Here is a 12,695-nt window from a genome sequence, read left to right as displayed (position 1 = left end):
ATAGAATAACTTAAATACATAAATAAATAAATAAATAAATAAATAAACAAACAAACAAATTAATGAATAAATACATAAATAAACAAATAAAATTTAAAAACATACATATACACATACACATACATACATTGTCCTTAGGGTTTTTCAAATGGGATTTTTAAAAAAATAGTTTTAATATTTATATTAGACTTCTCTTATTACTGTATTATATTTACAGTGTTGTAAACCGCCCTGAGTCCTTTGTCATTGGGCGGTATAGAAGTCAAACAAACAAACAAATACAGTACACACACACACACACACACACACACACACACACACACAATGAGCTTTCCCATTCCTTCCAGGAAAATGGATTGCCACTGCCAGGCCAGAGAGTATGATATGATAATCCAATTAAGGAATGAAGAAACTGCAAGCTGACATTTCTCTTAGTTAAGGGCCTCTTGTGAATGGAGAGCTAGCGGAATAGGTGGTGTATCAATTTAATAAACAAATAAACATACACAGAGAATGAGCTTTCCCATTAGGGGAAAAGGGCATGGCCAACACCGCGGCGCTACGGAGTTGCCCCCGCTCTGTTGGGGAATCCCAATATCCGTGCTTCCAGGAGACCCGGTTGGTTCGAACAGAACCGGGTCTTAACTACCCTGTAGGAGTGGGGGAAAAGAGAGGTCCCTGCTAGTAAGCTGGTGGGGCAGTGAACCCCCAGGGACCCAGCTTTGTCTTCTCGGCTGCAAGTTGACAAACCTCTTAGTTAAGGGCCTTGTTGTGCATGGACGCTGTCCTGTTTTTATCTGTCTCTTTGAAGAAGGGCAGTTCCTTGTTCAGCTGCCTTGAATGTAGAGAGAAGAACTTCCGTTTCCACCTGCAGCAGAAGATCTAGCCACCTCTATCTCATTCAATAAAGAGCTGCGCTCATGGGCAAATGAAATAAAACACCAACTCCAAAGATCAGTTAGTCAAGTCTCTCTTGTAGCTGCTTAGCATTTATTGCTTTTTTCATTAACACCCGTTTCACTTAGTAACAAAAGCGATCAGTGGCGTTCAACTTTTTGGACAACCCCCTCATCCCACTAGTGCCCAGAAGGGTGAATGAAGGCAACTGTGATTGCGATGAAGATAAACAGGGCATTACAATATTTATATTAAAATACACATTGATTTATACACATCTTGATTATAGCTAAACGTATAGGCACAAGTTGGCTGTTAAACTTTTGACACTCCATGCTGCTGGTTTAGAAAGAATCTCAGTGGGAGCAGAATTGGAAAAGGTTGTTGTCAGGACCAAGATCCCATTGAAGCAGAGTCCATCACTGCAGGAGATTGTTCACAAATGGGATGGGGGGGGGTTCCCTGATTTTAAGCCATTGCATTTCAAACAGGACCTCCTTGTTATTCTATCCTGATTGCTATTAAATCGGGGTGGTGGCCCAGAGGAAAATAAATACAGGCACAGGCAGCTACGCAGGGGTGAAATCCAGCAGGTTATGGAGAACCGATAGTGGAATTTTTTAGTAGTTTGGAAAATCGCCAAATACCACCTCTGGCTGGCCCTAGAGTGGGGAAGGAATGGGGATTTTGCAACATCCTTCCCCCTGCCATGCCCACCAAGCCACGCCCACAAGAACCGGTAGTTAAAATCGGATTTCACCACAGCACCTAAGTGAATATGCTCACACACATCTCTCTCTCCCACAATCCTACCAGTTTCATTTAGCACCTGATTGATCAATGAGCCATTGAAAAGTGTGTGACTGCAGACAGGCAGAGGTGGGCTGCTATGGTGGAACGGTGACCTGTGCTTGCCCCCCCACCCGCCTGGCTCAGAGTGTGAGCGGAGTCCAGCGCAATTCTGCTACTGCAGTGTTTTTCAACCAGTGTGCCGCGAGATATGGTCAGGTGTGCCGCGAAGCTCAGAGAGAGAAATAAAGGAAGAGAGAGAAAGAAAGAGAGAAAGAAAGCAAGAGAGAGAAAGAGTGAGCGAGCGAGAAAGAGAACAAGAGAGAGAAAGCAAGAGAGGGAGAGAGAGAAAGAGAACAAGAAAGAGAGAAAGAAAGAGAGCAAGAGAGAGAGAGAAAGCAAGAGAGAGAAAGAGAAAGAGAGGGAGGGAAGAAGAGAGAGAGAAAGACATAGAGGGAGGGAGGAAGGGAGAGAGAAAGAGAGCAAAAAAGAGAGGAAGGAAGGAAGAGAAAGAAAGAGGGATGGAGAGAGAGAGAAAGAAAGAGGGAGAAAGAGGGAGAGAGAAATAGAGCGAAAGGGAGGAAGAGAGAGAGAGAATTTTTTTGTCCAAACTTTTTTTAGCAGCCCCCCCCCCCCCGCTCAATGTGCCCCAGGGTTTCGTAAATGTAAAAAATGTGCTGCGGCTCAAGAAAGGTTGAAAATCACTGTACTACTGCACCCGGGCAGGTAGCAAAATCGTGGGAGGAGACGCAGTAGCAGAATTGCCCTGGACTCCACTTTCCCTCTGAGCCACAGGGGCGAGCACACCTTAGCAGCCCACCTCTGCAGACAGGCTATTTACATGCCCTTTGGGATGCAAAACAAAACAAGAAACCCTAACAAAGGGTAGCAATGGGGAAAAAGACCAAGAGATTAAACCGGAGGGTTAAAAACTCGCAGTATTCAATTACCGCCCGGAAGTTGGCAAACATGATCAAAAGCCCTCCGCCCCCCCAAATCTGCCCCTTTAGCGGGGAGGTGACAATTAAATATATTTCAAGTCTTTCCAAGAGTCCCCTTGAACCAGGAAGAGGCTTCCGGCCTTCCCTCCTAAAAGCCTCTGTTGAGATCAAGTCGCGGGCTCCTTCAGTTTGGAGACGATTTTCTTGTCTTTGACGCGGCGGTTCTGGAACCAGATGGTGACCTGCCTCTCGGAGAGGTTGGTGGCCGCTGAAATCCGCCTCCGCTTGTCCTTGTTAATGAATTTATTCAGGGCGTACTCGCTCTCCAGCTCCTTCAGCTGCAGCTTGGTGTAAGGCACTCGCTTCTTCCGCCCGCGCCGGTACACGCACAGGTCCGGCTGGTTTAGTGCAACTTCCCCTGCCGGAGAAGAAGGGCAGACAAGTGAGGGGCAGGAAAAGGAGACGTTTTCACCCCGCCAGAGCCAAAGAACCCAGAGTGCCACCGAGACATAGAGAGAGAGAGAGACAGAGACAGAGAGACAGAGAGAGACAGAGAGGTTTCGGGACAGACGTTCCCACCAATAGGTGCCTGGCATATGTTACAGCTTTCTCTGGGGCAATTTCTGCGCCCCCCTCAATAAACAAAAACCGCAGATTCCCGAAGACCCTCCTCAACCTTTTCCAGTTTTAAGAATCGCTGGTTTCTCTTCTCTTCCCCCCCCCCCCGCCTCTGCTCCACACAATTTGATTGGGAAAGAACAGCTGCAGATACTGGAAGCCTCCTCGCCCCCCCCATCCCAGGAATAAATCCAGGGAAATAAACGTGGGGTAACCGAACGGTGCTTTTTCAAAAGGCAACTGGACTTTTGCTCTTCCTGTTCCTGTTCCTCTTCTTCTTCTTCTTCTTCTTCTTCTTCTTCCTCTTCCTCTTCCTCTTCCTCTTCTTCTTCCCCTCCTCTTCTTCCTTCTCCTCCTCCTCCTTCTTTCTTGAAGACATTTGACTTCTCATCATCCACGAAGCTTCTAGCTCTTGGATGAAAAGCGAAACGGCTTCAAGGAAACGACAATAATATAGTCCAAATGCCTCTTGAAGAAGCATTTTTTTTGGGACGGGGGGGGGGGACAAACCGTGACCGTGGGGTGGCTGAGAATCTCCATGGAAGGTTTGAGTAACTTCAGTGCAGGATCGGGCCACGACGCTCCAGTCCTGTTCCACACCTAATTTTTAAAAAACTGCCCGAATCTAGCCTGGGGTGGGTGGGTGGGAAGAGAAGTTCTCAGTTCCTTCGAAGTTATTTATCTCCCCAAGCGATTATTTCGCTGTGATTTTAGGAACGCTCTGACGCCGCGGTCGTTCACGGGAATGGACCGAGGACTGTGTGGGACCAGGTTGAAGTCTCTGCTTTAAGGCCTGGCCGAACATTTCCGCAAGCTGGACGGGGCAGGGAGTCTTTGCAGAGTTCGGCAAGGCAGCCATTGCTTCTTGGGCCTTCTGCGCTGAGCAGTAGGAGGAACAGGGGAGCGCCTGGTTTTAAAGATCTACGGGAGAACTGAGTAGTGAAAGGAACCCAACCCGCAGCTGGAGAAAGCACGGAGCTTCCTTCCTTCCTTCCTTCCTTCCTTCCTTCCTTCCTTCCTTCCTTCCTTCCTTCCTTCCTTCCTCCCCCCTTTTCTTCCTTTCCTCCCCTCCCTTCCTCTGTCATTTCCTTCTTTTCTTCCCTTCATCCTTTCTTCCCTTCCTTCCCTCCCATTCTTTCCTTCCTTCTTCTGTCCTTTCCTTCCTTCCATTCCTTCCTTTTTCCTTTCCTTCGTCCTTCCCTCCCCCCTTTCTTTCCTTCCTCTGTCATTTCCTTCCTTTCTTTCCTTCGTCCTTTCCTTCCTTTCACCCTCCCTCCCTCCCTTCTTTCCTTTGCTCCTCCTTTCCTTCCTTCCTTGCAAAGCTACTCTTTCTCACCCAAAGCCCTTCAGACATCACACTACCATTCCCACCATCCATCTATAGCTTCACAAATCGGTAACCTACCTCCCGCCTGCTTTTGAACGGCCCCCTCCCCCCAAGGCTTCTCCCCGGCTCCTTTGGGCGCGCCTACCTGGGAAGGAAGACTTCCAGAAGTGGGAGCCCGGGGCCTGGTCCTTGGAGCAGTACACCTGTCCGTTCCAGCCGTTAGCCAAAGTCCAGGACTGGTAGCCCTCCATGGAGATGTAGGTCTCGTGGCGGGGTTCCCCCGACGGGGCCGGCGGTCCAAAACTCGAGACCACGTCCAGGTAGCCGGGGGCCACGTGCTGGTAAGGGCTGGCGGTGGCCGCATAGCTTTGGTAGAAGGCGACCTCCTTGGCCCGCGAGGAAGCCTCGCCGCCCACGCCCGAGGTGGCGGTGGCGCCCCCGAGGCCGGCCACGTCCATGTACTTCTCCACGGGGAAAGCGGCATGCGGGGCCGCTTTCAGCGCGGCGTTCTGCTGGAGCCCCACGCCGTGCGCCATACGGCAGCTGTAGTAACCGTGGCCGAAGGGCGGATAGCCGGGAGGGTAGCCCAGGGTGGCGGCCGCGGTGGCCGAGGGGGGCGCAGCCGCCGCAATGGGAAGCCCGGCGGTGCAGTCCTTAGACGAGGACGCCGTCTCCGAGGAAGAGGAGGGCGTGGGACGGGCCCCGCTCCCAGGGCCCGAGCGCTCGTAGGCGAAGCCCGATCTGGTCGAACCGGGCGGCGGCGACCCGAAGATGGGAGGGGAGAGGAAGTTTCGGCTCTGCGAGGAGCCCCCGCCGCCTGCCCCGGGCTCTCCGCGCAGCGCTTCCATCCCCCGGGCACCCGAGGCTCGGCTCAGGCTTCCCGCGCCAGGCAGCGCCGCTCCAGCTGCTTCCGTCGTCGCCGCAGCCGCCTCTGCTGCCACCGGTCCCCTTCCTCCCTAGCTTGGCCCTCGGGGAAAGGCCTCCGGGCGCTCATGGCGGGAGAGTCGGATGGGACGCGGAGCGGCGGCCTCCCTCTCCGAGAGCCCGGGATGGTTTATAAAAACCAAGGCCACACTGGGAGGGGGGAGAGTATCACACCCGGCCGTCCAAGGAGTTGGTTCGGGACCTCATTGGCTGGGCGGTGCACGTGTCTTTGCCGCGGAGGGGGGGGGAGAATTGAGCCGGCGATCCCTGCTCTCCCCTCCCCTCCTCCTTCCAACTTCGTTTGGGACTTCGTTTGAGTTCTCTCAAGGAAAGTAGGGAAAGGGAAGGGGGGAAAGGAAAAGGAAAGGAAGAAGGAAAGGAATGGAAAGGAAAAAGGAAAAGAATGAAAATGAATGGAAGGGGAAAGGAAAGGAAAGGAAAAAAGAAAGGAATGGAAAGGAAAAATGAAATGAAAGGAATAAGATGGAAAGAAAAGGAAAGAAGAAGGAAAGGAAAAAGGAGTGGAATGAAAGAAATGGAAATGAATAAAAAGGGAAAAGAAAGGAAAGGAAAAAGAAGAAAAGTATAGAAAGAAGGAAAGGAAAGGAAAGGAAGAAGGAAAGGAAAGAAGGAAAGGAAAGGAAGAAGGGGAAAGGGAAAAGGAAAGGGAGGGAAGAAAAGAGAAGGGGAGAGGAGGGGAGGGGAAAGGAAGGGAAAGGAAATGGAAAGGAAAGGGGGGGAAAGGAAGGAATGGAATGGAAAGAGAAAAGGGAAGTACAGGGAAGGGAAGAAAAGAGCAGGGAAGGGAAAGAAACAGGAGATAATAAAAACGGAAACACGAAGACGCATCCCTACACGTAGACATAGTTTATTTATTTTATTTATTTATTACTTAGATTTGTATGCCGCCCCTCTCCGAAGACTCTACCTTCGTGTTACATCTACCTTCGTGTTCTCTCTCTTCCTTTCCCCCCTCTCTCTCCCACATGGGCACTGCCTGCCCTCGCTTTTCCACAAAGCCTGGGGAGCGGCGTTAGATTCCCCGAGAGCTCCTCCAGAGAAAGGGACGGGCCCACAATCGACAGGCCTCCTCCGTCTTTCAGGCCCGCGCGGCTCCTTCTTCGCCTTCCCCGCCTCCCCCTCCGCTGCGATTAACCTTTGGCCCTGGGCGGGAGTCGGGGCAGGAGGGCTCCAGAACCGGACTGAAATGAGCAGAACGTTTGAGTTGATTCATGAGATCCCCTGTTAGATTAAAAAGAAGGGGGGGGGGGAGAAATCTATTAAGAAACTGGAGGTAGCAGGGCAGGAGGCAGTAGCGGGAAAGGCTCTTCTTGGCCCTTGAATTACACTTTGGCTCCCTTTGGGTTATTCTCTGCCCCGGTCCTGCAGAATTATTCTTATTTTCCAAGTGCTGCGCTTTGCGGACATTCTTTTGAACCGTTCTTTCTGCCACTCGACGCGTTTTACGCGCCCACCTCACTCACGCTCGAAGTACTTCGCTTACATTTTTTGAACTCTTCTCCTCCCCCCACGTCGGATCGGTTCCCCTGTCTGTTTTATAGTCGACTGCTGGCAGCCCCGGTAAGTGAGGATTAAGATCCTGGATAGGCACTCGCGAGGCGAGGGTGCGTGTGTTTGTGAATGTGATCGCTGGGTACGCCTGTAATCATACCGCCGGTGCACTGGCTGAGACTGAATCAGGGGGCGCCCAGAATAATTTTTTTTAAAAATCCCACGGGATTGGGCGGCATAGAAGTCAAATTAATGAATACATAAATTAATTAATAAAACAGCCCAGAATTCCTCCATCCGTTTCCATACTGGCGAAAAACCTGCGGTACGCATTGGCACTTTCTCCAACCCCAGTAAAGGAAAAAGTTCCGAAGAGCCTCCGTGTCTTCGTTTGGAGCATAAAGGTGGAAGTTTAAGAAGACAGCAAAAGTCAACCACTCGCGGTTTCACTTCAGCCGTTTAGCTGAAAATAAAATAAAATAAAAAATAAAGTAAAGTAAAGTAAAGTAAAGTAAAGTAAAGTAAAGTAAAGTAAAGTAAAGTAAAGTAAAGTAAAGTAAAGTAAAGTAAAGTAAAGTAAAGTAAAATAAAATAATAAAGAGAGAGAGAGAGAGACAGGTAGATAGATAGATAGATAGATAGATAGATAGATAGATAGATAGATAGATAGAGAGAGAGAGAGAGAGAGAGAGAGAGAGGTAGGTAGATAGACAGACAGACAGACAGACAGATATTTTAAAAAAATTCCCCGGCACCCGAACTTAAAGAAGATCGGGAACTGCTGTGGCATGCAATTTTTCATGGGAATGACTTCCCAGCTCACTCTCCTATTCTGGGTTCTTCTGGCCACAGGAAGGACTTTAAAACAGGCAAAGGGTTGATCTGCCCACTTAAAGTCCAGATATTCCACCACCACCATCCCGCCATTCTTTCTGGCTTGGCCGGGATCTCCCAGCATTGGGAAGGAAACTTTTCACGGGAGCCGCCCAGGACAAGGTTCTAGCCCAGATCTCACAGAAAAGCCTTTGGCTAGCTGGTCTCCCCAGGCATCACGACCAAATGAAACGTTCATCCAAATTGGGGGTGGCAAGGAAAGCGTCCCCCGTTGCATTCCGCTTGGGGTGAACTTTGGGCCTGCAGAATAATATATAAATCTGAGACAAGGAATTTCTGCCTTATATGACAGTGCACTTAATTGTTCGTATGTTGTAGTTGGGCAGAGAAGGAACGCAGGAAGGGACGACAATGAAGTCAGGTGGGTTTTTAAAAAAGAAAACGTACTATCGGTTAAACTGCCTTCCAAATCCCTTAGCATCTTTGCAATGGGAAAGGCTGTTTTTTTTCTCCCCTTGAAGGAAGAACACGAACTAAATCTGTGCTAAAACGGGAAAAGCCTGTTTGATGCTAGCCAAAAAACGAATTTTTTGTTTGCTCCGAATCTCCAGAGCGGTGCGGCCGAACAATGCAATCGGCTCCAAGCGACCCCGAGTAGCCAGAAAAGCAGTAAACACCTTTCTGTTGGATAAAACCCATCTCTGGGCTCCAGTTCGCAGCCTCCCTAAGGACTCTGGGTGGTTTTTACAGAAGAAGTGAGGAAAGGCGCGGCAGCCAGAAGTTGGCAACAACACACAACTACACACAGAAATCCACCGTTGTTAATCCTGAGTGCTTATTTTAACTTTCTACGGTGTGCTCCGAATCCACCCCTGTGAAAGCCCATATAGCAAAACTAAGAGACCCCACTTACTTGTAGTTTATGTTAACTTTATTACATCATAATCGCACTTTTATCCATGTGCTTTTATATTCTATGTAATCTATGCATCTACTGTATATTCAGTGGCTTTTAAATTTTTATGTCCGTGTTTTCTCTGGCCTGGCGACTGTAATAAAGTGATTCGATTTGATCAAGATCTTTGCTTCCCTTCCTCTTTAAATCGAGCTCAAGTTTTTTTTGTGGGCTTGTAAGGCAGAAAGTAATTGGGATGTGTGTGTGTGTGTGTCTGTGTGTATTTCAACTTAGTTGTACCCCACCTTTTCTGTTGTCCTTTATTATGCAGACTTCGGCTCTATCCCTCATTTGGAAACAGTCGTGACCTAAATTAAATCTCAGAATGGAAAATAATTCCAAACTTTGGGACATCCACGCTGAATCTTGGGAAGGCTGCATTTGTGTGTAAAAAAACATTCCCCGGAGCGTGTGCTTCTTTGGTGGCAAAAAGTTAGTGGGAAGAGTAAACTAAGCTAAGAGTTGTAGTGCAAAGCTCTATTTACTTTGGGCAGCCACCCGCTGCATTTCCTAATCAGAGAAGAAACCCCTCTGAAACAAAACACATTCATTCCCAAATCCAAAGGTTGCATCGGATGCGCTCAGAAACAACCCATTATGTAAGGAGCATCTCTTCTGCACTGAATTATATAACCTTCAAAGAAGAACGGGGTTTGGAGGGGCAGCTGAGAGGTAAAAGGAAATAAAACAGAAGAAACAGAAAGCCCGCTGCACGCTCTCAGCGCTGGAGAATCAAAATCATGTTGTAGCAAAGCCGGAGGTTCAGATACCCTCTAACTAACTCTAACTTTCTGCATTTGTGCCAAACCTGTGGCTCTGGTTTTGAGGTGAGCGATGTTTTCTGGACAGCATCGCAAGCTGCCACTACGGAGTTGACAATAGGGGAGTTCACCCTGCCCTATGAATTTCAACAAATAAGGGCAGGGAAAAGGGACATAAAACAAGGATTTGCCAAGCCCAACCTGCCCAACCAGATTGCCCACTTCGGGGGGGGGGGGGGAGAGAGAAAGGCACCTTTTTTGCTCTCAACTCTGCCCCTGTGGAATTTTTTACTTTCTCCACCCTCCTTGGCACTGAGAAAAAAAGACAAACGTCGTAGCTTAATAACCTCAAAAGGCCATTCCCCAAATCAATTAATTTTTAAACTTTTCTCAAGCCTCTACATCCCCCTCGTGTCTCTTTTGACTGCAAAGACTTAGCTTCATAGCATGGCCTTTAGGCCAATGTTTTCCCCCCCTCCAAACAGTTGGAAGTTGTACCATTTAGGGATACAAGAAAACTCCGACCAGATTATCATTTCAATTGCCCCTCTAGCATCACTAATTTTTCCTTGGGAGAAACCTCTTCGTTTATTTTCAGTGTTTGGTCTCCAATGTCCTATTGAATGAGATTGTTTGAAGATATTGAATATTTTAAAACTATTAGCAATCGCTGCACAAGTACCTAATTCTATTTTTTCACATGTTCTTTGACCACCCTTCTCCTCCTCTTCCTTCTCTCCCTTCTTTCCTCCTCTCCCTCTTTTCTCTCCTTTCTTTCTCTGGTTCATTTTATTCTTCCTCTTCTTTTCCATTTTTTTTTAAAGTTCAGAGCTTGTACTTCCTCACAGGGAAGTCTCCGGGACTCCACTGTGATTTTGTAGATCTGACAGGCAGGCAGAATGAAAAGCAGGATGCTGCTTCACTTCTTGAGCCATTAATGGGTCACTAAGTCTGTTAACTATGTGCTAAAATACCTAGTAACACTTACAGAATGAGACACAGGGAGATCCATTGCTGGTCCATTTGAAGGCATTCTGCTGGGTTAAATCAGAGAGAACTCCACGAGATTTAATGCCAATACACTGAGGAGGGTGTGTGTGTGTGTGAGTTATCAGCTCCAGAATCAAACCTGCCTAGGCAGAACAGTCAACTGTTCTCCACAAAAGATTTTACTCCCTTTCAATATTTCCCTTGCTTAAACATGACAATTAGTGGACTTAGTGACTTCTGTCGAATTCAGCAGAGGAGTGAAAAATGCTTAACTTAAACATTGCTGGGGTGGTTTAAATACAAAGTCTTCATAGTCTACCTCTAGAAAGGCATTTTAACCACACAGTGTTTTATATTATTTTATTAAATAAAGTGAAGTAAGATTTTCTAAAAAAAAACTTTGAGAATTGTTATTGTGCTTATCCATCAAGCATCCAAAATTTACTGGTTTCAGCCTTGTGCTTTGATTTTGATTCAGGTGGTCTTTATGACATTCTTCCCTGAAGTAGAAGAAGTCTCAGTAAACAGCAAAGGTACCTATATTAGAGCAGGTACCTCAGTAAACAGCAAAGGCACCTATATTCTAAAGCAGTGTTTTTCAACCAGTGTGCTGTGAGACATGGTCAGGTGTGCCGCGAAGCTCAGAGAGAAAAAGAAAGCAAGAGAGAGAGAAAGCAAGAGAGAGAGAGAGAGAGAGAAAGCAAGAGAGAGAAAGAGAAAGAGAACAAGAAAGAGAGAAAGAAAGCAAGAGAGAGAAAGAACAAGAGAAAGAAAGCAAGAGAGAAAGAGAGAGAAAGAAAGCAAGAGAGAGAGAAAGAACAAGAGAAAGAAAGCAAGAGAGAAAGAGAGAGAGAGAAAGCAATAGAGAGAGAGAAAGAAAGAGAGGGAGGGAAGGAGAGAGAGAGAGAGAAAGACATAGAGGTAGATAGGGAGGGAGAGAGAAAGAGAGCAAAAAAGAGAGGAAGGAAGGAAGAGAAAGAACAAGGGATGGAGAAAGAAGGGAGAGAAAGATGGAGGGAGAGAGAAATAGAGCGAAAGGGAGGAAGAGAGAGAGAGAATTTTTTGTCCAAACTTTTTTTAGCCCCCACCCTCCCCTCGCTCAATGTGCCCCAGTGTTTCGTAAATGTAAAACATGTGCCGCGGCTCAAAAAAGGTTGAAAATCACTGTTCTAAAGAGGTGTAACATTATAACCTTATCAGGATACTTTGAGGATCATAATGCTTAACAAGGTTTTACTGATTTAACCCATGGAGCAAAGTTTATCAAGCGAACCACTATTGTAGATTTCATATTATATGACTCCAAAGACCTTCTGCCTCTGGGTTTCCTATTGGTCTGAATGTTTTCTGATTGTACATTTTAGTGGGACAAAATATTAAGAATCTGGAAGATTTACAATTGTCTTTTCCACCTATTTTATTAAAGCACATAAGTTTTTGTGAGCTGCCTAGACCCATTGTAGGATTCAAACTGGGATGGCAGGTGGGGATGAAGGATGGGAAATTAGAGCCCATCTTTGGGTTTCAGAATGATAGATTAGCAGAAGTCTTCCCACTTGGTAACTTTAAGAGTTGTGGACTTCAACTCCCAGAAATCTCCAGCTTTTCCGGCTGGAGAATTCTGGGAGTCGAAGTCCACAAATCTTAAACTTGCCAAGTTTGGGGACCCGTGGATTCGAAGATGTTACCTGACTGCTGTGGATTTTTATTTCCTGTTTTATATTCATGTTTTTCAAGTTTTTATTTGCTTTATTTTAAGTGTAGAGTCACGTACAGATGAGATAAGCACTGTATAAATCAAATCAATACATAAAAAATTAAAGTGAGCTTGGTTATGTAGAGGCTGGTTACCTGTGAGATGACAAGTACCTTATCAGCTAAGAATGGCAATGAATTCAAAACCCACTGTGTTCCTTGAGGCCCCAGGTAGCCCAACACTATGAATAAAATGTGAGTTCAGCAATTACTCCCACGCCTTCTCTAAGACCAATACCCCCTTGAAGGCAGATGCCTCTACACACAGTCTTAATCGACGCTCAGTGACCTGGTTTTACCACTAGGTGGCCCTACAGGTTTTCCTGTGGAAATCCAGGAGGCTGAGAAATTCACTTTAATATATACTGTATATATATATATAATTTTATGAA

General features: G+C 47.0%; 1 protein-coding gene across 1 annotated transcript; it reads right to left on the bottom strand.

The window, feature by feature from the left end:
• Positions 1-2,395: 2,395 nt before the first annotated feature.
• HOXD13 (homeobox D13) lies at positions 2,396-5,599 on the bottom strand. Its single transcript, XM_070737392.1, has 2 exons — positions 4,718-5,599; positions 2,396-3,045 (listed from the first exon to the last, which is right to left on the bottom strand). The coding sequence occupies exons 1-2, from the start codon at positions 5,418-5,420 to the stop codon at positions 2,795-2,797; spliced, it is 954 nt and encodes a 317-aa protein (XP_070593493.1). The 5' UTR covers positions 5,421-5,599; the 3' UTR covers positions 2,396-2,794.
• Between the last annotated feature and the right edge of the window lie 7,096 nt (positions 5,600-12,695).

The sequence above is a fragment of the Erythrolamprus reginae genome, chromosome 1, assembly GCF_031021105.1.
Source record: "Erythrolamprus reginae isolate rEryReg1 chromosome 1, rEryReg1.hap1, whole genome shotgun sequence".
Taxonomy (NCBI): Eukaryota; Metazoa; Chordata; class Lepidosauria; order Squamata; family Dipsadidae; genus Erythrolamprus; species Erythrolamprus reginae.
The sequence above is the reverse complement of the archived record's forward strand: the minus strand, read 5'-3'. Positions and strand labels throughout refer to the sequence as shown.

Coding starts and splice junctions, on each gene's coding strand:
- HOXD13 (XM_070737392.1), bottom strand. CDS start 5,420: ATGGAAGCGCTGCGCGGAGAGCCCGGGGCAGGCGGCGGGGGCTCCTCG. Junction 3,046..4,717: donor CTGGAAGTCTTCCTTCCCAG/GTAGGCGCGCCC, acceptor CTTCTCCGGCAG/GGGAAGTTGCACTAAACCAG.